Source organism: Ammospiza nelsoni, chromosome 1 (genome assembly GCF_027579445.1).
Source record: "Ammospiza nelsoni isolate bAmmNel1 chromosome 1, bAmmNel1.pri, whole genome shotgun sequence".
Classification (NCBI taxonomy): Eukaryota; Metazoa; Chordata; class Aves; order Passeriformes; family Passerellidae; genus Ammospiza; species Ammospiza nelsoni.
This window is the reverse complement of record NC_080633.1, coordinates 23,372,215-23,399,704: the sequence shown is the minus strand read 5'-3', so window position 1 is coordinate 23,399,704 and position 27,490 is coordinate 23,372,215. Positions and strand designations below refer to the sequence as shown.

Here is a 27,490-nt window from a genome sequence, read left to right as displayed (position 1 = left end):
CTTTGGTTTCAACACTTGCTCCCTAATAAAATAAATAAAAACGGAAAAACAATAGTAGTCTTCAATCCAAATTATCAAAAGTTATAAGAAATTGAAATTTTTCAATGGAAAAATTTTTGATCCTTGCACATGATTAATTTTGCCCATTTTCTTACATTATACTTTCTAAGTATTATGTAAGACAAATTTGTCCCAAGACAAATTCAAAATCTCAGCTGTGTAATTCTTAATTCTGATAAAGGCAATTTCCAATAAGCTTTAAAATGAGAAACTCACACCTATTTTTTTGTTACAGGAAATGGGAGGGAAATGTAACTAATTAACTTTATTAAGTAAACTCATTGTATAACAACCTATTTTAGCTGCTGCAATGAAGCAATGAAAATTAAATGCTCTTCTTTAATGGAAAGGAATTTTTAGAAGCAAAAACATACACAAATATTAAAATAGGCAAGGCAATTGAAAATGCTTGGGTTTAAATTACATTATTAGATTACTCTGGAGCTTTTTCACCATTGAGGCAGACATAATATTGCTCATTACTCATCCTTCCAATTATAAGTATCTGTTCTTGTTGCAAACCTAGTTCATAAATATTGAAAGCATGATGCAAAGTATTGCTATACAAGCTCACTTTACATGCTAGGAATAGGACGAGCTGCTGGTTCATTTATTGATAATAATATACTTACATAATTATGCATAATACTAAAAACCTCATTATCATTCTACCAAGCCTGTAGCAAATATATTTTGCTTAGGATTGCCTTTCAGCAATTATAGGTTTCTAAATTCAGTCATCTTCCTTCTAAATAAACAAGTGAAGCAGCAAACGGCAGCAGCTAATGATCATTTTAGAGCAAACAGATGTGAAGCCATCTTCAGAGATCTCACCTATTAAATCCACCACCTCCTTGGGCAAAGCTGGCCACACCAGTGACACTGGCACTAAAGCCACCATCCCCATAACATCACCTAAACTAACACCCAACCAGAGCCTGGTGAGGAAGGGAACAAAACCTTTGTGAGCAGTCGTATGCCGCCACTGAACTGTGAAGCTGAACTGACCTTTTACTTTGGGGAGTCACTTCAGTCTCAGACAGCAGACGCAAAGCATCAAAATCTCTTTTTCAGGTCTTGCTTAGCACATCCCAGTTAACTATACAGAAATAATTTTCTTTACCATTTATACATGAAAGACTATCAGCCATTCAGGTTTTGTAGAGGAAATTCCAAGCTGTTCATTCGCAAAACTCCCCAGGTAACAATGCCTCTCAGGCATCCAGTGATAAAACTGAGCTCTAAGCATGCTTTGCAATATGCTGGTGTAAGAGTTAACATATGCCTTAGTAAGAAGGTACTGTATTCTAAACTATTTTCTACAAAGTTCTTTCATTGAAAAAGAGTAAGCTCCCTTTCTCCCACATAAATGTTCAGCTCCACATTCAGCACCAAAATGTTGGTATGGAGAATAAATTTCTCCCAGTCTTCAACTATCAGACAGAATTTTTAAAGATTAACTTTTCTTGGCTTTGCAGACCACCAAGGTTAAAGGTAGAAAACTCTGTCGTGTCTTCACATGACACACACACACACATATTTAAAAGAAAACTTATTTCAGGGACTCAGAGATTTTAATTACTGCCATGTTCCCTTTCAGAAGCTATCCTGCTTTCAGCATTTAACTTACTACCATAATGCATTTTGGAATTTAAGGTGCTGCTACATGAAATTAAATTTTATTCTACTCTTTCAGGGTCAATGCTGAAAACAAACACCTCTGTTAACCTCAGACATTTCACCAGTATTATTTTCCCCAAGGAATCATCTCCAATCTAGTAACCCAAAGTTCCCATTTTCTGAGAACTCTCGGATCACTAACTGTTCATTCCTAAATTAGTCAAGATAAGTCACTCAGATGTCTTTTATTATGTTTGAAAAGGTCAGTAGTAATCAATGGCAATAGTGTATCAGTTCCATGATATCCCTTTATGAAATAAATCAAATTCAATCCTTTTTAGGTTAGGATTCAGTCATTCAAAAACGTACATCACCATGTAATTTTAATCACATGAACATTTTGACTTCTTTCAGTGCAAATTACTCATATGATTGAGCTAAACCACATACAGGTGCTAAAATAACAACAAACCAGACATTACAGATACAGAGCTCAGTAACACCAATTACACAGCTAGATTGCATACTCAACCAGCCAAAATTAGTACTTTTAAATGGGCAACTGTAATTTTTGCCTCTGCACATTCACACCATGCACTGAGTGGAAGCTTTATAACCAAAGGAACAAATGAGATCCTTGCAATCATGCAATTAAAGCCTGTATCATGCACACCCACAAGAATTCATTTCAGGCTATGTGGCCATTCTCAAGCATTATCAGATAGCATTCACTGCTTGATCAGACTGTAACTTTACACTACCAAACAATGAAAACAGACTTTTTAAAATAAATTCTGTCATCTCAAGGCACAGGAGCATATTACAATGTCATTATTATACAGTCTTTATGCTGTTTGGAGAGACTAAAGTATCCTTCCTTTCTTCCCCAGCAGCACCTTGAGAGACTGCCTACCAGCCTAAACACTAAAATATTACTTGGATCAGTTGCTAGAAACCATTACTAAATGAGATTCTCAAACAGCCTCAATAGCTACCAAACACCATTGGAACCAAAAGGTGCAACCTCCAGCAGGGCTGTTTGCTCACTGAAAAACAGCTTAGTGAATCCAGAAAAATGTGTCACTGTATGAAGCTTAATCTGTGTCAGTGCATGGCTGCGAGCCAGAGTCTTAAACAACTTTTCTTAAACAACCTTCCTCGATATAAAATCCAGAAACTTGCATCAGTGTAATAAGCAAAATGTAAAATCCATCCATTTGAAATTAGTGTAATAGGCAAGTCCATCTGTTTTAGGGAGAAACATATTCTATACATCTAATTTCTCAACCAGTTCTGAAGAATACAGCTAAATACAGCTGCTGATAAATGGGATTGCAAAATGTATTCATGTAAAGATATGCAAATAAGCATACACTGACCATTAAATAAAATTAAGTATCAAGGCTTTTCCTATGTTAATTCAGTGTGTAAGTCAGGAGGAGGAAAATTACTGAATTTAAAAAAAGGAATTAAATTTTTATTACTGTTCCAATACCCGAGGTAAAAGAATACATACTGTATCAAATGCTCAGCAGGCTGCTGCAGCTGAATTCCCTCAACCTCACAGCACAGCACATTTATGTAAACACACAAGGTGAATGGCTTCTCCAGACAGGATTGTCTGATGCTGTGTGCATTGTCATGGAAAAATTAAGGCCTGCCCCCAAGAAACACACAAAATAATTTCATCTGTCTTAAGCAGAGTTGTATTTAGAGTAATGCTAGCAATCACTGTACTTGATAAACAGTGTCTTATATATAATACAATGGCTGATATTATACTGAAAATACAACAGTGTCTAAAGTCATTTCTTCCTTTTACATTACATGTTCTTGGACCCATCTGTGAAAACTGGCAGGTTAATTATGATAGTACATTGCATAAGTCCACAGCTAAATGCTGAAGTAGCTCTACATAAATGCCATATGTTTGTCTCAGAAAAACTAAAAAGATTAATTAGGAGGCCAAGGCCGGTACTTTGGAAAGTAATACTCTCAACACAATTACACTGTCTACTATGTAAATTGAAGTTTTAATTAATAGGTTAAGCATTAGTCATGGAAAAACTAAAAAAAATCCCAAATTCTAAATTACATGCATCAGACTTTTTTTATTGATATCACTTATAAAAAGACACTCTGCACAAGCCAATCACACAAAAAAAGGCAATTTAAACTTGATATAAGCTTTTCATCAAGGAGCTACCTGTTAAGCATTTCAGTCTTGTTTTTTCCCTACATTATTCTCACCTATTTAAAGTTACCTGATCACACCAATAAAGAAAAAGCTTCAAAAAACAAACTGTAACTAGGAAGCAGAGTACATTTGAAAAGTCAACTCAGCAGTCTAAGGCCCTTCAAGAGCCTAGCAGCCACTTCTCCATCTCTGAATCTGGTTAAACCCAGCTTTTAGCCTACTCCACTACAAAGCAAAATCTCATAGCCATCACTCCCCTGAATAAAGTAAAGGGTTATTTTGGCCTGATTCATAGATCACTGATGGTAAAGAGAGCACTTCCATAAAATTTAATACACTCTGGACCATATCTAGAACATACAGTCGCTTTACTCACCACATATTCAAACACAAGTGTCAAGGTCTCCTTGGTGTGAATGATGTCATGAAGCAGCACAATGTTTGCATGTTTCAATCCTTTCAAAAGAGAAGCTGAAAAACAAAACATACATGTTATCTTTAAGAGTATCCAGACATTTTATATTGATTTGCCCTCTTTTTTTAGTGACTTAAATGAGCTTCATAACCTGACAACCAATAGTTGTACTTTAGCATCTTCTACGTTCATGAGTTTCACACATCCAGTTTTTGAAGATCACACCTTCCCATTCAATGCTATTTTCTCCTCCTTGCTGGTCAAACTCAGCCTCACTCTGAGGCCAAAACAAGCTGGAGCAAGACATTCTTCCTTTACACAGCCTCCTCTAAGTGAATCACTCATGTCAGAGCAACAAGACACCAAGAGCACTCCTACACTCAAAGGTTTTTTTTCTCTCAGACAAAAGTCAAGCATGTCTTTTCAAAGCATAATCTTTCCTATCCAACACAACAGAGCCACTGTCTAAATTAAGTGCAGTGTCCATCCTGAGAAAAGAGTTTTAAGCAATAATACTCCCTTCTCTCAAATATAACAGATTTAATGAATCATTTGTATTAGCCCCTGAGAATAAATACATTGTATTTTCTCACTAATTTTTTAAAGGTACTAGCTCATGTTCTCAGAAAAGACAAAGACTTATCTAGTGAACTTTCAGGTAATCTCCTTCACTAATTTTTTTTACAACCTAATACATATTTAATGTTCATTCCATATTACATATTTAATGTTCCACAAGATGTGGCATATTTTAGCAATATATGCTGACAAGCCATGTGTTGTTACCAATGTCGTTCTGTTGTCAGTGCCTTGTCATCTCATGCACACATCTGAGCAGGACTATCAGTCACCCTAGCAAGTAAATAATAGATACAAAGACATGCAAATGAGTGGCACATTTCTAAACTGAATAATGTGGAACTTTCTTCTCTCACCCTTCTACTTTTGTCAAAGAAAAAAAATGAAAGGTCAAATGTGTGTCTCAATCCCTTACTGTGCTCAAAGGAAGCTCCAGTGCTGCCACAGCACTGCTACCCCTTGCTGTCCTATTCAGGGTTTTCTATCAGGCTGAGGTAACTCCAGGGGTCAGCTGGCTTTGAATTAAGATAAGTACATATCTCTCATTCTGGTCTTTAGGAGATCAATCTGACAAGTTAATCACTCTAGGAAGCAACACAAAAGCAACATGGCATCTGGCTGCATCAGTGGTCCTCCACAAGCATCCTTTGCATCAAACTCAGAAATTCATCCTAGGCAGAAGGCAGACAGCAAAGAGGAAATACCACAAAGCTGCTTCAAAGAGACTATCATCACAGACATCATGAAGACAGGACTGCAAGCCTGCAAGGAAACTTTTTGTCCAAGAATGAGGCAACCCTACAACCTGGATGAAGAGGTGAGAAGAAAAATTTCAAAAGAACTTGCTTCAGCCTGCACTCCAAAGCTCATGCTATTTAGACAGCCAGCACAGAGGAGTCTTTCCTGTACTCTGACTTTGTTGCCACTGGGCTGTAAAATAGCTACTGTAATTACAAATAAGAATTGAGATCAGTGCATGTCTAGAAACTGTTAGTATCCCACAAATTAAATAGAGGCCTTTATCAGAAAAGAGCCGTGAGCAATTTTCAAGGGATGCTCATCTTAGAACTTGGACAATTATTTGGAACTAAAGCTCACAGAGATTTGGATATGTTGGGTTTTTTTTAAAGACAACAATGAGAAATTGCTGCAGGAAAAAGGTAGGGATACACAAAAAAGATAAAGAATAACTGTTCTGAAAGGTACCTTCTAATAGAAACAAGAACTTGTAACCTGGGGAAACCATAAGAAGATTTCACCTGAAGTAACTGAGGTTTTCACCAGCTCTTTCCTCAAACCTTATTGATCAACCACACATTCACAGACACTGTGAAAAAAAACTTCCTCCTAGCAGAGCCTGTGTCAAACTCCAATGGTATTTATAGCCTCTGTCAGCTTTTGCTGTTCAGATCATCACCTGAGGCCTTTAATTCCTCTAGTTTGCCATTACTTTGTTGCTAGAATCTCTATAAGGGTCATTAAAGCTTAAACAGTACATTGAAAGCAGCTTACCTCAAGGTCTTTGCAAATACTGTCTCTTCCCTTCAGTCCCCTCCCCCACTCTTATTTATCTTCTCTAATATCCAATTCTCCCCTTTTACAGCCTCTGTAATCAGCATCTGCCATATATTACAAGAATTACAAAATATCACCTGCAGGGTGAAATTTCTGTCTTTGCCATTAAGCCAAGTGAAATACAGTAGGTAATATAGTACAGAGAGCAAAATCATCTTAATTGCATGAATTTTACACTGCAGAAATAACCAATTACACTATGAATTTACATTGTGAGAAAACAAATATAACTGGTGAAAGTAAGAGAATTATTCCACATGTTCTTCTATCAGGACTTACTATTAAGAAGATTGCCTGTCTTATGAAAACATTGCCTTTTTTCTTTAAAAAAAAAAAAGAGGGTGGGAGGGAAATTAAAAAGAAAAAAAAAGGGGGGGCGGAGGGGAAATTAAAGAGAAAAAAAAGTTGTATGAAACAGGTAAGCTGTTTCTTCTTCCACAGACTACTTTAAAAACAAAATGAAATATGAACTATAATATGGAGGTTTTTTTCCAGAAAAACAGCTTTTCAGCTGTTTTGACCTCTACACCACCTCTTTTGGGCAAGTTTTTACAGGAAGGGGATAGAACTTTGGATGAACTCCATTAATTCAAAGACAAAACCCAGAGATCCACATCCAAAAGAATAAAAAGGAGTCCAGAGAATCTGTCAGCATCAGCTTGAGACAAGGTTGACTTTACCTTTGAAGCTGCCAATGCAGCTGCTACTGGAGCTCAGTGAGCAGTCAGGTACTGCTGTGCCTGATGTTACTTCTAGAACAAAATAATTCCATCAGAGAAGGCCATCTCCACCCAGTGATTATCACCCATGGTCTTCACACAGAGTTGTTTTCTTCTAAGATAAAAGGACTAAAATGTTGTTGAAAAAGCACTGTAACAACTGTACATTGTTGTTGCAGTGCTTTTCCAAAAGTGGAACCAATGTACTAGTACTTACCGTACTCTTAATATGCATTTTTAATGACAAAATTATACAATGCTGCTTCAAAAGTACTGGCATTCTTTTTTTACCCTTGTTATGAAATGTAAGATAAACAGATGGCAGCACTTTTAATTAATTTCTCCAAAGAGTTCTGAGGAGGAACAGCAGCAAGGAATGTTAAAATTCATTTTCAAAACACTTTGGACAAGGTATTATATGGGTTTGAATGGCCAGGTGCTTTTTCTGTCACCTGTGTTTGCACAGTCCCACACAGCCAATTCTAATAGTAAAACCCAGGGAAGGCAAATTGTTGACATACTTCAACAATTAACATCCCAGATGATGATTTCTGTGACTTTTACACAAGCTCATGATCTGAGTTGCTAAATGTACCAACACTCCACACTTTCCATCAAGGGCTAATAACCATATTTGCATACTTAAAAGAAACACATTGCATTTGCTTGAATAACCATCACAGGCTTTGCTTCCAACAAGGGAACGCTCTCATCTATTATGAGCTCCTGGCAAGCTGCCATATCGCTTGTGCTGGTCAAGGAGGTTTTTGCTGTTCCCAGATGAGCTGGATTCTAAAGTACACTCACTCCACAAGCAAGGCAAGCCAGATGGACTGCAGCCAAGTCTTACCCAAGACCTGAGCAGCATCAGTAAATCAGTGCTGTGCTCCCTGCGGGGTTCACAGCATCAGCTCAAGCCTGACACTCCATTTAACAAAGCCTTGTGACTTTTAGATCAGCCTCAGCTTGGGAGTGTTTTGAAAAAGGCTATTCCCATATCTCATAAAGTAATATTTCACAGCTGTTTGATAAATTCAACAAAAGTAACTATTACTATTGACTCCCAGGTCACACAGAAGAACCTTTCACTAGCAAAGATAGTAGTTGTGGACATGGTAAGTACATTAAGCTCGAACATTAATTATGCTCCTTTGATCATCCATTCAGTCTTTCAATTCCTGAGTATCATTTTAATCTCACTTTGTGAAAAATCACAAACCTCTACTGGAGCTTTAGACAGAAGAATAACCCATGATTTTCAAACTGGCTGATATTTCAGTGACCTGGAAGCTTTTCTTAGCAGCAGCAGAACTCAGCCTCATGCTGCTCATATGCACCATAACGTACAACTGCTGATGAAGCTCTCTCATATTTCCACATTTTCAACATTTTTCTAAAAAACATAACTATAAAAATACCTGCTTTCCTCAGTAACAGGGTGTCCTCTGGGATTACCATGCACCAATGCTAACTATTGCTCATGCTGCTACTCATATGCAGTGCTCACCCTTTCTCACTGCCACTCCAGGAGGATTTCTCTCATCAGGAGACTTTTGAAGACTGCACACCATGGAAGCTTGCACTTCTCTAATGCTGTTAAAGCAACTGTGCATCTTTGCTGCCCTGTTGGATTTCTGACATGCCAAAGAACACATATTCTAGTCAGTAACACAAATCTGTGAAAGCAAGTAAGCTGCTGTGCTTCAGAGCCAAACAACTTATCTTTAAAATTCTGCAGCTTGTCACACTCTGCAGACACAACGGTGCTCTGTCAGAGTGCCAACTTCCTTGCATACACATTGGGATCAGCCTCTGAGCTCTCCTGGAAAGGCATCCTTAGTGAGAAAACATTCATGAGGTTTTTTTCTTATAATCATGTTTTCTGAACAAACACACTCAAATGTGTCTCACTGCCTGCACAAACTACAGTTCTGCTTCTTTCCCAGCAACTTATTTTCAATCTATACATCTTTCATAGCAATTTTTAAAATTTGGCCTGAGAGCACAACGTCCCATATACTTCTCATCCACTTCCCACACAGCAGGGTTTTCTGTGTGCAAAATGTTACTTAGAATTCTACCACAGAGACAGGAATTCAGCACTCTGTTGGTTTTGCAGCAATAAATACGCAGTAATTTCCTCCTCAGAAATGCAGTCCCCAAATCTACACTTTGCTGTTTTCCAGTTCACCCATCTGAAATGATTTACTATGAGCAAATAGCTTTGCTTCCCTAGAACCCTAACATAGCAAAATTAAACTCAGTGAAAACTGTACATCCTAGGTAAGACCACACTGACCAGAAACTTCCCATCTTCTCACCACAGGACATATTCTGCAGAATTATTATTATTTATAGCACATATGTAATCCCAAGTAATTTATTTTAGAGCTGCATACCTATAAACACACAGAATTGGTCAGCTTCCAATTTGATCTTAGTGGACACAATGCAATAAAGATAGGTAGGCCACTCTTCAGCTTGGAAGACTTTTTAGGAGGAAGTTTCATAACAAATTGCAAAAGAATTTGTGAGCTACAGAAAGAAAAATAAAAAGCAGAATAGAAAACTTTAGATGGGTTATTACATGAGCTTAGCTCAATTGCTTTCTTTACAGCTAATTTGACCCTCATAAAAGTCTCTTCTAGATCTAACAAATAGTCTTTATTCTAGTTTTTTATTAAGTCAAAAAATTACACAGTCTTCACATGCTTGCAAGTACTTGGTAGTCCTTCAACTGTAGGTTGCTTTGCTGGAGGGACTACATGGATAAAATTAGCTTCATTTACCTCCTCATCTTCAATTCAGGCTTTCATGAGAGACTTGAAATTTTAAACAAATTTTTTTTTTGTTTGTGAAATTTTTTCTTGCTGCTCCTTCTTGAAAGTGTAGTGTGCTATTAGAGAAGAAATACAGAAAAAGGGGGTGTGTAGCAATGCATAGGCACCGTCAAAGGTTCTTTTTGTTACAGCTGTAGTCCCCTAAGCAAAAGGCAAGTCACAAACCTGCTAAAATCTCTTTGCCTATTGAACTGGAATAAAACACTGGAAGGACTGATCAAATAAGCCCTGAAAAGCACTACAATATATTATTCTAACAGTTATAGAGAAGACTGCTGCCATATGAAATGAATGTCTCTTTCATTACATTCTAGATATAAATACATGCATTGTGTATTGTTCCCAGTGCTCTTCCAACACAAGTGCAGATGGAGGTTAAAAATAATGAGACATCATCCTATTAAAGCCAGACTCTTTTGGAAAGCAATTACAATATGCTACTCCTATCTTGTAGCAGCCAGTCATATTTTGCCTTCCCTATCCATTTCAGTATTCAAAAGAAGAAACTGTGTAAACCAAAAATATGCAGTGTTTACAGAAAACAACTCTATAATGCAGGTAGCCTGTAAAAGCAGGAACAGTTCTATTACTTTTTGATGCACACATAGCATGACCAGGAATAATAACACAATCTATTTATAAAACCATCCCTGGCTGTTTTTAGCCCTGTTACTGTGATGAATTTCAGACACTGTCTTCACATAAATAGGTATCTACCTTAGGATTACTTGAAAGTTTTCAACCTAAATAGTTCCTCCCATCTCTCAAAAACAGGCTTTAGTAACAACTTCTGTAACCCACAGAAAAACTTTCCCTTTTGAAAAAAAACCCAAACTCCTCAACCCAGTGTTTTGGAGTAGAGATTAAAAATCTGGGAAGAGGCCTTTAAAATAGAAATACACACTTTGCCATCTCTGTGAAACTACTCTAAATTTGGTTAAGTTAAAGCTTTGGAAAGCTTTTGTCTCTTTGGGTCAGCCTGACTGTCAGCAGTGTGAAAGGAAAGAGAAATACCAAAAAGGGGAGATGGCAGGAGGGGCTGTGATCCGCAGTGGAAGCTAGGACAGCTGGGTAAGGAGAAAAAAAAGCCACAGGACAAATGAACATCCTTCACAGGTGGAAAAATGCAGAAAGTGGAAAGAGCACATAGGCAAGACAGAAAAGGGACAGGATGAAGAGCACAGGGCAAGTAAACATATTTTGGGGGAAGCACACAAGAACCTGCAGACACTAGCACATATTTGCCACTGATGTCCATACAAGAACCCAAGATTCCCATGGCTTTCAGCAGGAATCAGTGAAAGTAGCTGGCAGTTTTGCTCATTCTCCTGCAATTTCAGCCTACAGAGAGAAGCACCCTTCAAAGTAGCAGTTAACATTCCAGTTCAAGCAGGATGTGTTCATGAGAGCTAGTAAATATATTGAAACATTGGAGTGAGATGCAACACCAGAAAATAGAAGATAGATTTCCTCTTGCTTTTTCAAACACTTGGAACATTACTTACACAAAAATCCAAATGAAAATAAACAATGCTAGGCCAAGTGCTCAAAACAGAGATGGACTACAATTACAGGGGCTGCCACAATGCAAACTCCATTCCTGATGTCACTACCATGAGACAAGCCAGAGTTTCAGTTCACAGCTGCTTCACATCTATCTTGCATTTATCTCACTTTGACAAACTGCAAATTCACAGCCCAACTTCTCCTGCAGTGGCCAACTTTTGTGCTTGTACCCATTAACTGTTCCCAGGTCTTCAATTTTGTTACAGATGGAATAAATACAGTGGAAGGATCTTGCGCATTCATGAGAGAAGATGAAAACTCTACGAGGTCTAAGCCAGAAGAAAATCAGCCTGATCTTTACCCTTACCTAACCACTGACTAAGCATAACTTTAAGTCACTCAAGCTGATAATATTACCATGTCCCTCATTTTCTGAATATTTCCACTTTTGATCTTCATTCACACTTACCAGAACAGCAGAGTGCCTCCAATTATTACAGAACCCCAAGCAACACTGTACGCTGATATTACCCAGCATTATGCAAGTATTTGAAAGTCATCTCAAAATCATCATTTAAAAGGACTCTTGGCAAGTGGGGCGCTGACAAGATGAACAAATATTTAAGTAGTCAGAGTAGAATGACAAGTGTTCTAGAAATTTTCAAAACCATCTGTGTTTTAGTAATGCACAGTAGGTGCCTATAGCTAGAGCCACCCATCAAGAACATTAAATTAAATTAATCAATCATCATCTGACACAGGCAGAGATCACACAGCAGGAGAAAACATGGTGCTGTTGTGTAATTAAGAAAAGAACAGTAGAAGAAGAGAGACCAAATTAAGTTTTCACAGGTGAACTTAATTCTGACAACTTCTGAATGATTGACTTTGCAACCATAATAAAGATCCTCTGATGTAAATGGTATATCTGCAATATTAGTATTACATTGTCCAAATGGGGGAGTAAATAACCGAGTACCAGCACCGAATCTCATGCTCTGTTGAAGTCAATGAGCATTTTGTTACTCACTTTCACCAATGCATCAATATGACAAGAAATCACTTAACCTTATGTACCTGCAATGAATATTTTTTTTTGTACACAGAAGACAGAAAAGCATCACAGGAAATAATTAAATTGCATTGACACAAAACTCAGTTGCCTACCAGCATGCTTGAGCCACTAGTTACAAATGAGGAATTCTACAGAAAAGCTATTTTAGAAAAAAATTACTTTTGCTCTATTTCTCAGTTGGCCATTTCCTTCAGAAAAAAAAAATAAAACTGCACAAAAAGCAGACTCATTTGTCAGCACACACTTCAGGCAGCAGGAAAAAAAGGCTTGTGGCATATGTCTTGCTATTTTTCAAAAAGGGAGCGAGACAGGAGTCTTTAAAAGATCGTGTCAATTTTCTTTTTCTGGGTGGGTGAGGCTCAACATGCCTCTTTGCCCATAAGTGGAAAATAAAGCTGGAATGCTCATAGCATTGCTGTGTCTCTTGTGGAGTGGTTTAGATGTTAAAGAAAGGCAGACTCAGTAGAAAGCTAGAAAACAACTATTTTTACAACTATTTTAGTAAACAATCACAGTGAAAATAAGGCATAGTGCTCTGTAACTGAAAAGAGAAAAAACATGGAGTATATATAAGAAACGAACAAAAATGTCATAATAAAGCAAATTAAGTCCAGTTACTGTGTAACTTGCCCTAAAAAGCAACTCAAAACAATGAACTATTGGGCTCTGAAGCGACATTAGAATGAATGATATATGAATAATATCTAGAACATTTTTAAAACACGTTTAAGGACAGGAAATAACCTTAATTCAGACTAGATCTCTTTGATGTCAAATAACATTTGTAATTTATTTTTCTTTTCCATCTAAAAATATGCTAAGCATGCAGACTACAAAATGGCAATATTCCATCAAGTAACTTGTAAACTAATTTCAACCATGAAAGAAGCAATAGTGATGAAGCAAGTTTGCAGACACTATAGCAGCAAACCCCAGTGAAGGTTAAATTCTTTTCCAGACTAAGTTAGTTGAAAGATTATATCAGCAATGGACAGCCATGCTCTATCATGGCCAATAAAGCCGCTTGGTGCCAACACTGCTGGACATCTACTAGGCAATCACACTCTGAAAATACATTATAAGTGTTTTTTTCCACATGTGAAGGCCCTATCAATTCACAAAAGGCAGATATATGTTCCTCCTTCTGCATTTGCCCTGTGGTCTCTAGGTATTGTCTTGGTTCTCACCCCATCACTGAATTGTCATTTACCCTTGCAGTTCATAGTACCCATCAACAGTGTCAGTGGAATTCAAAGTGCAAGCAATAGAGAGGAAACAAAAATTTGGAGTCTCAGGATTTTTGCTTTACTCACCTCAGAATGTAACTATATCCAAATCAGTATGACTGCAAACTTTGCAAATTTACATTTAAATGACAGTGAGACCTGTTCTTATCACGGCACTCTCTGGAGCAGCATGTGCTTTTTAAAAGGTTGGGGACATTGTTCAACTTGGAAATATGTGTTATACAGAACAAAAATTTTCATTTAAGCAAAAGATATCAAGTCCAGTATGTTTCTTTAAAAAGCAGCTGGCCCTCATAGAGAGCCAGAGAGGTTCCAGAACAGAAAAGATGAGCTGAAGGAATGTCTCAGCTTCACGGAGATGACAGCCATAGCTGACAGTGACAGGGTGCAAAAGTTAAGTGATGCTCAGAGGAGACCTAGTTGAGGTAAGGTAGTGATTTCTATCCTCCTACTTTTGCTAAAAACATGCCCATAATTTTCAAGTACAGATTCAAAATTACCTGTGCAGATGCATGACATGGATTAAACTATGGATCTAAATCATACTGGAAGCCATTCTGAGCAATGGCATAATTAAAGCACTCCTAACAAATGCGAGAAAACACATTAAAAGGATCTTCAAGCATAACCCATTAACACCACAGGTGGTAAGAATATTTTTTAAAGAACAACTCAACAGCTTGTCTGTCTACTACATACAGATACAAAATATCCAGCCCCCTTGAAAATATACTCAGTTCTTCCATCCTTTTGTGTCATTCATCAATTATAATTACAGCAATTTACCGTTTGCTTTTCCAGATAAAATTCTTTTTATAGAATCATAGTAATTAACAATGACAGTAGCAAAATTGATAGCCCTGCTTCTTAAAGTACCCATTCCTCTAAAATGACACTACTGCCTTAACAGACTTTAAACAAATGTCCTCATCTTTTCCAATTTATGTCTAACAGTGTTTGTTCCAGTCAAAACAGGTCAGCTCTTTTCCAAGAGAGAACTAGAGAACAAATATGGTCTTTAATGTGGCTGACCTTGCTTTCAAACAGTTCTCTGAATTCATTCATTGAAAGGGGGCCTTCAAAAGTAAGACATCAGATCAAGGAAATGCTTTTTCTAGTTTCTGTGAAAATTTGTCCAATTTCTCAAAGTTTACATCTAGTCAATGGAAAAATGTACTTAGTAGCTAAAATATCCCAGAGAATCCATCCTCCCTGTCTAAGCCAAGAACTCTGGAGTACAACATTAGTTATAGACAGGACAGTGTCATCAGGAGAAAATTTCTAACAGTTTCCCCAAAATCTCAATCACAAACCTGATTTTGGCTGAATGCATTTCCAAGTCCTGTGTTCCACTTCTGCTCCCCCCTCTTCAACCCTGCTAATGAACAAATAGTGGGAAATGCTCAGCCTGTGCAATTAGATTTCCCATTCTCCATGCCACATGCTCCTGACTGAGCCCAGACCAAGTCATCAACCCTTCCCTTCTTGCTACTACTGCTTTCTACCCTGGTGCTGCTTTGAATGACCCTGAACTTGCATTTTTTCAAGCTCACTGTGACAGTTGGTATAATCCTCACACCTACATTTATTCTTAACCTCCATTTCTCCTAGTTCTCCTCCCTACCACTGCCCAGATATGGACAGTGCCAAGCATTCAGTGGGGCAGTCTTCTCCAGGCTGCTAGAGCATGTCAGAAAGGGAAACAAGAAGGCTAGAGAGAATGCAGAAGGGAAAAGGGGACAAAAATGCATGGATAATGCAAGTAGAGTTTATAATGCTGTCAATACGAGAAAAAAAAATCCAAAACCAAAGTTAAACACAAAGCAGGAGGTTTACACCTCTGCAATGAAAATTGCTACCTTAAAAGCCAGTTTCACAAAGGGACTTTCATAGGCTCAGGACAAGCTAACAAGCCAAAATCCAAGAGCTTAAATCCTGGTTCATCATCCCACATAGTACATAAGCCTAGAGATACAGATGATTCTTTAGCTGTCTCTTTAAATCCTTCTTGCTTATTGTTATATGCAAACAAAAAAGTGACTTGCTAAGCAAACACAAGAAGAAAGTTCTTGTTCCTAAAGAGAACTGGAACTGAAAAAAACTAGAGCACCTTAAGCAGCAGGATGTAGAAGAAGCAAGACAACACATCTAAATTGTATTTCTCTACAACTTCCATATTGAATTAGAAAGACAAAGCAAATAAAATACTAACAGATTGAGTGGCTCAATCAATATAGCAGAAACTCTTCCTGATGAGCTCCTATTTACTTGCAGAAACCAAGCAAGGAGAAACACCAAACTTCAGCTGTTTATTTGATTTGACCAAGCACAAACTGGACTAGGCCACTCAGTGTATGATTATGGTGCCAGTATGGGGTCTGAACGCCACAAAACTACTGGATATAATCTCCTTATCAATGTAGCACTATCACAGGGTCAAAGATGAAACTATCATCTCATCAACTGATCCCACACAAACAAAACACTCTTCAGTGCAATGCAAGTGCACTGAAGTTTTAAGTTCAGTGTAAGAAACAATTTCACACACATTAAGACCAAGGTTCAGGAATATGGCAAAGCCATGATTGCTTTGAAGTAGTTTCTGAACGCCTTTGTAATGCTTTTATTTTTTTCTCTAAAGAATCCTTTTCCAAGCAACTCTTGAAGATAGCTGATCTGCAACAGTATTTTGAGATACTGCAAAAGGGCAAACACATTTTTAGTTTCTACAACTAAAGTGAGAACATCTTAGTATTCTGGAAAACACAGCCCAAGCACTGTAGAGTCCTTGGAGCTCTTTACTAGCGAGTTGCTGCCTCATCACCTCATGCCAAGGAAATAAAGAATGACTTAACAAAGCCACCAGATTTTTATCGGCCAAGTTTTTCTCCCAAACGAACACAATCTGACCTAAAAAAGGTCACAGGAATTACAGAAGCAAGCCTATTACCCACAGGCACCAGTGAATCTTTTTCCTCCTTCAGCATGGCTAGTTAGTGTGTATGTATGTTATATCAGACATTCTGCAACAGCAAACTTTACCTCTAAGGGAAATTGATAAATAAGGAATACTAAATCCCTGTTCCAACACATGCCAGAAAGCTTTGGCTAAAAATCAAGAATTGGTTGCACTGAAAACTCTAAGAGCACATTCCAGTTCAGATACTGATATTAAAATAGTGGCAGCCAAAGTGCTAACATTCACAAGGCTAAACATTCTCCTTAAACTCACAACAAAGTTCAATATTTCAAATAACACCAGACTTATGAAAGCAGAACAGAAATATTCCCAAATATAAAAAAAAAAAGAAATATCAGTCAATGAAACAGGCACAGGAACCTTACTCATTTAGGCTCAGCACCCCAGTGATGACAGATCACAGACTCTGAGAGGTCCATCAAAATGCCTCTCCCCCAGCTGGCTGGGAAGCTTATATATGACAGCCTGATAATATTTGAAACAAACTGACAAGATCTCCACACAAAAACAAACCTGGTCTGAGGCAGGAAAACACATTCCTCTCCCCACGTTCTCTGGCCACAATAAACTACACCTAAAATATTAAGAACCATTTACCCAAGAAGAAACTACAGTTGCATACCCTTATCTTGAAGGCATCTTTGATGTTAACTATACAATGAGTGCTACACATGATAGGAAACACAGCAGTCTCTTTGTCCTGAAGGAGTGTAGGATTATCTGCAGGTATTTTTATGACATTTTGTTGGGTTTTAACAAGTGCTGTTAAAAAAACCTTGTCCTTGTATACAGTTTGGCTTTCATTTCACTTGAGAAGCTTTTATAAACTTGTTTACATAATTTTCAGAGATGTAGATTCATAACTGTCAATGATTTTACAAGGTTAATGGCCTCTGTAATTAAAACAAATTAATGAGAAAATCAACTTTAAATTTATGCACTTCAGTCAACCAGAAAAACAGCAAACTCTGCAAAGAACGTGGGTGTATGAACCAGACTAAACTCACCTTTTGCTGATTGCTCCAAAGCAATGTACAGAAAAGGAGATATTTCTATTAATGATGCACTTAGACTCTGGAGTATTTTGAAACCTACAATTCTAGGAACCGAGATAATTGGAATTTCTAGTCTAGTTTCCAGATCTAGATGCATCTGAGACATACTTTTACTCCAGAGGTTAACAAACAACAAACACAGAAACCAGAATAAAATTTTGTACTGTATGATACTGAAGGCTCAAAAATGCAGATTGTCTTTTCAGGAGCATACCTATCATGGAAGATAGTTTAAATTTACATTAAACCTCTCTACTTTATTTTTATTTTTTATTTGGACCTCTAGCTTTTAATTAGTATATTTTTAAATAAATGAATTGAATCCATATAATGCCTCAAAAAATTTTATATTGAATAAATGACATACATTAGCAAGAAAAAGCCTAGATCACACCGTAGTCTTTTTTAAGGCTAAATAATCTGAAGTTGTAATAACTATAACCAAATTTCTTTGTGGAACTGAAATTTCTGCCATCCAAATTTCACTTTAGAGCTTGATTCAACAGTAACAACACATCAGAAATTCAGTCAAGAAAAAATTAAAAGGATAAAATCTCCTGATATTTAAGGGGGTTTTTTCAGGTTCAAAGGTTTCCTATTGCCTCAGAGAGGTCAGAAGTTGCTTTGTGCTCTTGAACTGTGATCAGGAGTTATTTACGTGTAATTGAGAGTGACATTCTTGTCCACAGCCATAAAAACAGATGAAAAACACGAAGGCATGGGCTGATGGCAAGAGGGGACTATTATTAATGCAATTCATAAGCCTCTTGGACTGCTGGTAGAAATCTGACAGAAAGGTGGTAAAGTCTTGAACACAGTATCCACAGATATATACTTTTATAGGTTATTTAGTTTGATCTCCTTAGCACAAGAAGCCATTTCCAAGCTCATACATTTTTTACTGAGCATATCTTTAGAAAGAAATCCACTGTCTTGCAACAACCCAGCAGCATAAGTGCCCCAAACTTCATAACCATTTGGAAGAGTAGGAAGCCCATCTAATCCTTACACTGATAACTTAAGCAAAGCCTGCTTCATCAGACTTTTAATGGAGACTATACATTGCTCCAAAACTTATTCTTTGGCTTTTATATAGATTTGTACTAACTTGTGCAAGCAAGACAGAGACAGCAGCATTCAGACACACATCAATGCGATCACTTGAATTTCGTTTGTGAGCCACAGCTACAACCCTTTGCTTCTCCACTGGCATGCAAAATAAAGCATTTTTGATTATGCAAATAGTCCTCTGTTTTGTGAATAGGGCCTCAAGTGATTCAAATGCTAATTCTGTTAGAAACCTTGATGCAAAGCCAGTACTTCAACCATGTCAGCTTTATAACCAAGACTTTCTGAGAAACACGTAATTGCAAATTGAAAAATATCTTTTAGAACCAGAAATACATAAAGTAACCTAGAGAAGTAGGAAAGTTTTTACAGCTTTCTGTCAATGGCCCTGCAACCTGCTGGGTTTTGCTTTGAGTTAGATGCCCCTTCAGGAACTGGCAGTTTCCTAGCAGAGACAGTGTAGGCACTGCTGCACTGAGAAAACCAGATATGAAACAACAAAAGCAAATTTTTATCTTGTCCAGAGAACACTGTTGTATATAGTTGGGGTTTCCATCTTGTTTTCTTAATAAAACTTTCACACAATCTGGTGAATGCCTGCATGAAAATGTTCTTGCCATTATTAAACACATTTTTTGAGACCTCAGAGCACACAAAAGAGTGAGCATGCATCCTTAATTTCAGAGAAATGGGGGAAAGGGAAATGAGTGAGAATGTGTACGTGAAATGTGTAAAAAGCTTTTCTTTTTAGTTTGAAAGTTTTGATTTACTTTTCTTCCCTCGACTAGTTGCATTTAATGTACTACAGTACTTTGTCCTCAATTCTAGGAGATATGAGGGAAGGGAGAATGTTTTCAGATGGAAATCAGCCTGTGTGCAAAGCTGATGGTACATTCCTACGACCCTCTTGACTTCTTTCATTGCTCTGCTCAGGAAAACCAGCTGATAAATAAGGCTAAGAAAAACCTGCGGATCTAATTACCTGTACATTAAAGTAATTAGCTGTACAACTAAGGCTTCAAAGAACTAACCTGCAGTTTAAATTGCCTACAGAGGAAAAAAATAAAGGATGTTAGGAAACTTCCATATGAGGTCCAAAGCAAAAAGTTAAATAATATAAACTGTCATTGACAGTGCCAGTTTTGAGCATCTCAAGGTAAAACCCAGAGGATAGAATCCTTATTTGCATTAAGCCCCTCCTAACACCCCAAAGTAACCGTGAAAGAAAACTGTGGTCTATACCACTTAAGCACTGATTAAGGGAACTCTGAAACATGCACCACAAAACACACACTACAAACAAGTTAGATCAGAACAGGTATAAATCACTGGGTTTAGCACACCTAAAATATCCTTATTTACAAGGCTTCCTCCATTCATTTTGTTTTAAGTTCACTTTTTTCCCCTCTTGGCTCCAGCTAAATCTGCTGCCAGCTGAGAAGCTGTGGAAGTTTGTGAGAAGTGGCTCAGACCTCAAAAATTCACAAATGCACAGTTCCAGATTCTGCAGCTGAACATCCCATAGTGATGACTTTTAGACTCCACTATCATGGTTTATATTTCAGTAAAGGGGTCAGAGGTGGGAGGTCACACATCCTATTACCAGTCTCTGACCCATCCAGTTCCCCTCCATCTCATCAGAAAAATGCAACACATTATCAGCTTCTTTTTGAATTTTGCTTACTCAGGGAGAACATTCTCCCCGAGAAGTAAAATAATGTGGATATTCATTTTCATTGCTTTGAAGAAGACAGCAAAGGTCAAGTTCTAATATTGAAACGCTCCTCTCTTCATATTGATCATAAAGCCTGGAAGCAGTAACTCCACCCATGCTGGAAGAAGAGACCCCATTATGAAGCCTGTATTCCAGTTCTGTATAATTCCTGAAAGAATCTCCCACCTCTCCCAGCAAAAACTGAAAAACTGAACTGAAGTGTTTGCAACACAATCTCCAGGCTATGGAAAAATACAAAAGAGAAAAAAAGAGCAGTGCTGTCTCCCAAAGGAATGGTCTCAGCCAGACAACTGTGCCTACAGCATCTGACAGCAGGTAGACCAAAGATAAAAAAGAGCCTGTGTAGAAACAGAAAAGAAGGAATATATTTTGTCTCACATATATAACTTTAAAATAAGATGTATTTGCTACCACTTTTTTCACTGTTTTGATTATAACTGACCTTCTCCTTCCTATGAGAAAGGTATTAGTGCTTCTTAATGACTACAGTGGTTGCTGCCATATTTCATGCCAGTACAAAGATGTAAGCTGCTGAAAATATTTCTCATCTATTTCAAAGTTTAGAAACAATTCATGCTTAAAATTTTCAGCAAATTACTGTGAACTATACATAGCATTTAACCATACTGGGATTTTTTACTTCCCTGTATATATGACATATTTAAGGAAGAACTGAATCATTACCACAAAAGATGGGAATAAAAAGCAGCAAAACAAAATGCTGCAGTAGTCTCACCCTCTCAGGCTCCCTATCTTCTCAACTAGCAAGTCTCCACTTATGTCATGGCCCCATCATTTGAAAATAAGTGTTATTTTCCCTTTGCTATAGGAATGATTTGTTAGATATTAAAACAGAAGAGTGTCTTGTATCTGTACAGACTAAAGGTGCTAAATTTGATAAATAAGTTAAAAATTTAAAATATGCTAGTGGATTTTTCTCAAAGGAAGTAAAAGTACTTATTGTGCTGTGGACAAAAGCATTGAAAACAATCCATTGTTGTGGATCCAGCAGAAGCACATGCTCATCTTCATTGCTACATTCACATCTGAAGAACCAAGACAGTGTTTAAATTATTCATTACACATCAAGAGAATTACGATAATTCATTCATGAACTTTCTGTGTTAGAAATACACAAAACTGTTCTGATGATGTTTATGCAAGATGACTGAAATCAGTAGCAAGAAGATGGTGGCATGTCTCAGACATGACTTTTGATGAAGATGGACGACTTTCACAGGAAGCATTTTTACTTTATCCAGAGCTGGGTACATGACCAATTCACATTACACACTCTCTGGGTTGATCAAAGACAGTATGTGACCCATCACAGGGGATTTTGCTCTTTAGGGGACAGGATTAATTGTTTTTCTAAGTCTTAAAAACATACAGGAACACACATATGCACCCATTCACTTCTTTCCATACATGTTGTGGTGTATCTCCTTCAAGCGGGAGAGCTGTAACACACCTGAAACCAGACAACCTTCTAAGGTCCTTACTTTGTACTTTACCCAAAGTTGAAACCAATTTTGCTGAGATTCCACAGTCATCTACTAGGTTTACATGTTAAGAAGACCATGGATAAAACTGAAGCTGACTAAACTGGTTTGAACACTGAGTTGCCACCTTGCTTTGGTATTTTTGAAATCCAGGACACAGCAATGGAAAAACACACACAGAGATCTCGACAAAGACAAATATCTTTGTGCATATTTGAATTCACCACTTTCATCATAAGGGTAAATGATATTGTTGTCTAGATTATCCCTTTTGCAAAAGGGAGATACAATAAAGAAAAAAACAATTAGAAGAACTAGCTAGGTTCAGCAGATATTTCTTTGCCTCAACATCAGAGATAAATTTTTATTTCACCAGGTGGCCATGGAAGGTACTGGCACTTGGATGGGTGCCTGAGGGTCTACAAGCAGTTTCAGTTGAGACATGCCATCCCTTGCCAGCACCTCCACTCATATTAAGAAGCTGGTTTCTGCACTACCAATTCCATCTGCTCCAACTGGGATATGGTCACAAGGAAAAAACTAATGTTACTTGGAGAAGTAACATTCTTTTGCTGGCAGAATGTGCTGTGAGATTAAATTTGCATACAGCATAGAAAGGCAGACTCTCAACAACTTCAACTCAAACAAGAAAGCCATGAGGGCTGCATAAGGTTCTGTATGACTTATAGATGCATATTATCATTATATATGAAGGATTGACAGCCTTCTTGTATCCTCCAAATTCTGTGATTGTCATGTGCTTTCTACCCTTCTTGTCATACTATCAGGGACAACAAGAGCAGCAGACCAAAATCTACAAGGCAACAGTTCCAACTTGTGCATTAACAAGGAAAGAAGAAACAGCTTTTGAGCAGAAGTCCACTCTAAGCAGAAAGCCCCAGGGGCACAAAGCAAGTCAGAGAGCTCTGAAACTCAGGTCAGAGGAAACTGTAAGCAAAAGCCATACCGAAAAGGGTTCAATAGCACTCGTGAACTAATGGATTTGCAACCTTCCAGTGCAGAAACTGGCACAAGATCCCTTATCCAACACTTTCCATGTGAGAAATGAGGATGCACAGACAACTGCTTCAGTGGAAGTAGGGCAGAGCCTTAAAGGTCTGCCATTAAGGTAACATAACAAGGATGAAGAAAGAATTCTTGCTGGCAAAATGATCATATTAAAAAAAAAAAAAAATCTTCAAAGTGTCACCTCATTCTCTTCTTGCTTGAACTGTGCTCAAGAACAAAAGCCAGAAGAAGGTCACAGCCTGAACATCAAAAGTACTGAATAAAGATTCAATTGATACAGTCATGTTCCACCTCAGCAGGCCACAGATAAAATGTTGGAGGGGGAATAGGAGGAGGACAGAGGGGATGGAATATTCTGTGGAACAAATCCAGTTCTACGAAATGGGATAATTTGGAATTTGCATTTGTACTTCTCAGAAAAGTGCAACACTTTTCCTAGATGATGGAAGCTCATTATATATTTTAAAATTCATAACATGATTCTCAAAGGGAAACACTATAATTTATGCTATATTTATGTAATCCCAGCTCTCCTGAAGGTTTTCTAATTGAGAAAACTGCTGATTTATTAGATGGTTAAAAAATAATAAAGGGGGAGGGGGGGAAAGGAAAGACTATGTTCAGTCTGTGAATAGTCAAGTACAAAAAAACAAAAAGGACAGACTTTCTCAATCTACCATTTCTGACCACCCTGTGTGGACAGAAGCTTTCATGTGGCCCACCAAAAAGAAGTAAGTAGCACAATGTAATTTGGACACACTAAAAAGCAGAATAAAATAACATCATAATTTGCACTGTATATGAGACTAGAAAACTATCAGATCTCCCACGTTCATCTTGGATGACAAGGAATTCAGTTCACCTGCTTCAGCCAGCCAATTCAAATGCTTTCAGGGAAAAGCAAATGAGTACTGTCAGTAAAAAAAATTAGCAGCCAGTCAGGGCTGGAGAGAGCAGCAGGAGGCAAAGCAGAGTAAAGATGAAACTCCTGCTGCTTCAGAGCTCCACATCACATTGCCAAAGATCTAACACGCTTCTTGTAGACGTACACAACTGCACGTGCAGGAGAAAGCATAAATGAAACATAGCTGAAAATGTGACCTATCAAAAAAATATTCAGAAAAAACCTCCAGAAATAAAAAGCAATTTGTCTACTATAAATGTTCAAGAAGAAATAATATCCACTTCTTTGCAACATGAAAGGGTATTTAACAAGTAACCTCCAAAAGTCTCAGAAATTTTAAAAGTTTACTTCATTTCATGATAAAGGTCCCAGGAACATCCTTTTCCAAATGTAGTTTTTGAAGCCCAGCCTGTCTTAATTTGAGAAATCTTTTAACTCAAGGAAACCGACAGCTTGGGTAAGGCTGCAGGGTGACCATAAGAGAAAGAGACCAGACAGAGAAATAAAAATTGCTGGAGTTTCTTTACTTTTGAATATTCTTGACCTTAAATATCCAATGACACAGTGTCCCAAAGGTTCTTGGCTTGCATGTTTTATTTTTAACAACTCTGAAAAACAAAGCTGTTACGACTCCAAGCCCAACTGGCTTTGCAGGGACTTTACAGCTAATTGAGCCGTCACTATTTAGCCTGCAGTAGGCACCAGCTCTGCCAGCTCTGTAGGCCATGAAAAAGTTCCCCAAGCTACAGCCAAGCTACTGTCCTTTCCTTTTTTTACTTCACTGCTCCAAAGCAACGTGGCTTTTGGGGAGAGTGAGCTTATCCTCAGTTTCCAAACCATAGACACAAACCCCCTATAGTAAGTCTTGTGACACGCACGCTCAGAATAGCTACATCTCCATAATCTTAAACATAACCTTTTGAAATTCCCTGAGGCTTGTTGAACCAGATACATGTGAGGCTTTTACTCATTTCAATTATGGAAATTCAAGTTTCTTGACTGGGCTTTGTAAAGGAAATCTGAAAGTCCTCCAAATTCCTATCACTAAAAAGAAAGCAGTTGTTAAGCTTCCTTATTAGGAAAAAAAACCTCACAACAAAAAACCACCCAAACCAATCCTGAATAAAATTACTAGATTTACTTTATGTAAGTGGATGATTTAACTTCCAATTTAAAAAAATAATTCTTTACTGGAAGATGAAGACAGGATTTTCACTGCCATTTTCATGTTTGCCTTCTAGCAGTAGATCAACCAATGACTCTTCAAAGAATACAGGCAGATATTGTTTCACTGTGACCTTGACTTATAGCACACAATATTTCAGGCCTACTCTAGTACAAAAAATAGGAGGCTTATGACCGTGAGTCATCCCGCCAGTGCCATGAGGTCATTTGTTGACTTCCGTGGTGTAAAGACCATTGGGCTACACATCACTGAGCTGGGGAGTGCCTGCAATAACTCAGGTCATAATTCAGGATAAGGTCGCAAGAATTATACCCACTGAGTCAAAATACAATTTTCTGGAGCTCTTCCTTCAATGGTATGGGTGCAGAATCTGCTGTTTCTCCAGGATAATAGAAAAGCTCAGCTACTTTACATCGCTTGCAGCTCTGTTAACACCAATCACTGTTTTCCATTGGGCACCACTTAGGAACAGTAAGCAATAAATTACACATTCACTCAGGTAAGAGCTTTGTCTTGGCAAACTCCTGATCTTCCCTGTATTCTTTTCGTAGCAGTTATTCCATTTTGATTTTCTACAGATAAGTTTTGTAAAGATTTATCCCCTTCAGCTTGACAACTTCAGAAAGGGAGGCCTCAGAAAACCTCCCATCTTCAAAGAGGCTGTCTGGTATAAATATATATCCTGAGGATAATACATTATATATTACAATATAGAAAATATCATATATAAAACACAGACTATAGAAATCCTGGGGAATAAATGTGAACTCACAACTCATTTCTTTCTTAGAGACTGTTTCAGGTTTTCATTTTTTGTTTCCATTATAATCATAAAATGGCCTGGTAAGAAGAGACCTTAAAGATCATCAAGTTCCAACCCCCTGGCATAGGCAGGGACACCTTTCACTAGACCCCATTGCTCAGAGCCTCAATCAAACTGGCCTTGAACATTTCCAGGGATGGGACAGCCACAATTTCTCTGGGCAACCTGTTCCAGTACTTCACAACCCTCACAGTAAAGAAATTCTTCTTAATAGCCACTCTTTGTCAGTTTAAAGCCATTTCCTTGTGTCCTGTCACCACATGCTCTTGTTAAAAGTCCCTCTCTGTCTTTCTTGTAGGCACCTTCAGGTACTGGAGAGCTGCAATTGGTAATTCCTAAGCCTTCCCTTTTCCAGACTGAATAAACCCAATTCTCTCAGCCTTCCTCATAGGAAAGCTGCTCTATCCCTCTAATCATCTTGGCAGCCTCCTCTTGACTCACTGCTACCATACAGTGCGATAAGGATACAGAGACCCAAAGCTTTGAAGACTTCTGAAGATGTTCTGTGGCCAACAGTCAAACATCTCTCTTCCATGCTCTATATTGGCACTCAGATGCACTAAGCGTTCTCCCCCAACCCACAAAATAAACTTACTCAATATGCATGATAAACTGTTCTTTAAAAATTAAAAAAATAATCATTAAGCCATTCCTATATTCTTTGTAATTTTATAATGCAATACAGCAGATGCTTCCAGAGCACTTATGTTGTATTTCTGCATGCTGCTATCCATACATGGCATTAAGACCACAGCCTTTGACAATGGAGTAGATGGAAAAGTATCATCTGAGAAACTGCCAAATCAAAGATGTAGAAACTGTCACATGAGCACCTTTAAAAGTGACACAAATGGGTACAAATACATATAAATTACAACATGTGAATACAGTAATTAATAAAAAAGAAAAACAAACTGAAAGTTGCCCAATCATGGCAGTTAAATGACAACTACAAAAATAGCTACAAAACTTGATGATGCTTTGAAACACCATCCAGACCTATGGGAAATGAAACATTTCAATAGACCAAAACCCTGCAATAAGGTTTTATTGCTATAGTGAATAGCAATATTTTCAAGAGCGGAAAATTAAAAACAAAGGCAAAAAAAGTTTTCATGAATGGGATGGGGAAGAAAGAATTTTGTTACCCAAGAAAGGAACACAGTAAGCAAGTTACCTCAGAAGCAAGGTGTTGATAAATCCAAGGGATGTTTGTCTATATATGAATCCAAAAAGCAAAACTGTTGTCATGCTGGATAAAAGCAATATTATTACCCAAAATGAAAAGAAGATAACTACAGCACTGTTAATCAAGCTGTTCCCAGAATTAGAATCTACCACACAGTTCAGTATTTAGCCTAGATGAACATATGAT

The 27,490-nt window shown here is 37.6% G+C and overlaps 1 protein-coding gene across 6 annotated transcripts in view; it reads right to left on the bottom strand.

Annotated features, from left to right (window-relative positions):
* Window positions 1-27,490, bottom strand: part of CDK14 (cyclin dependent kinase 14) — a 326,690-nt gene that overhangs the window by 191,142 nt on the left and 108,058 nt on the right. For all 6 annotated transcript variants that reach the window (XM_059469292.1, XM_059469252.1, XM_059469276.1 and 3 more), the window contains one exon: window positions 4,254-4,348. In XM_059469292.1, the coding sequence (XP_059325275.1) occupies window positions 4,254-4,348 (95 nt within the window). The remainder of the gene's footprint in view (window positions 1-4,253; window positions 4,349-27,490) is intronic.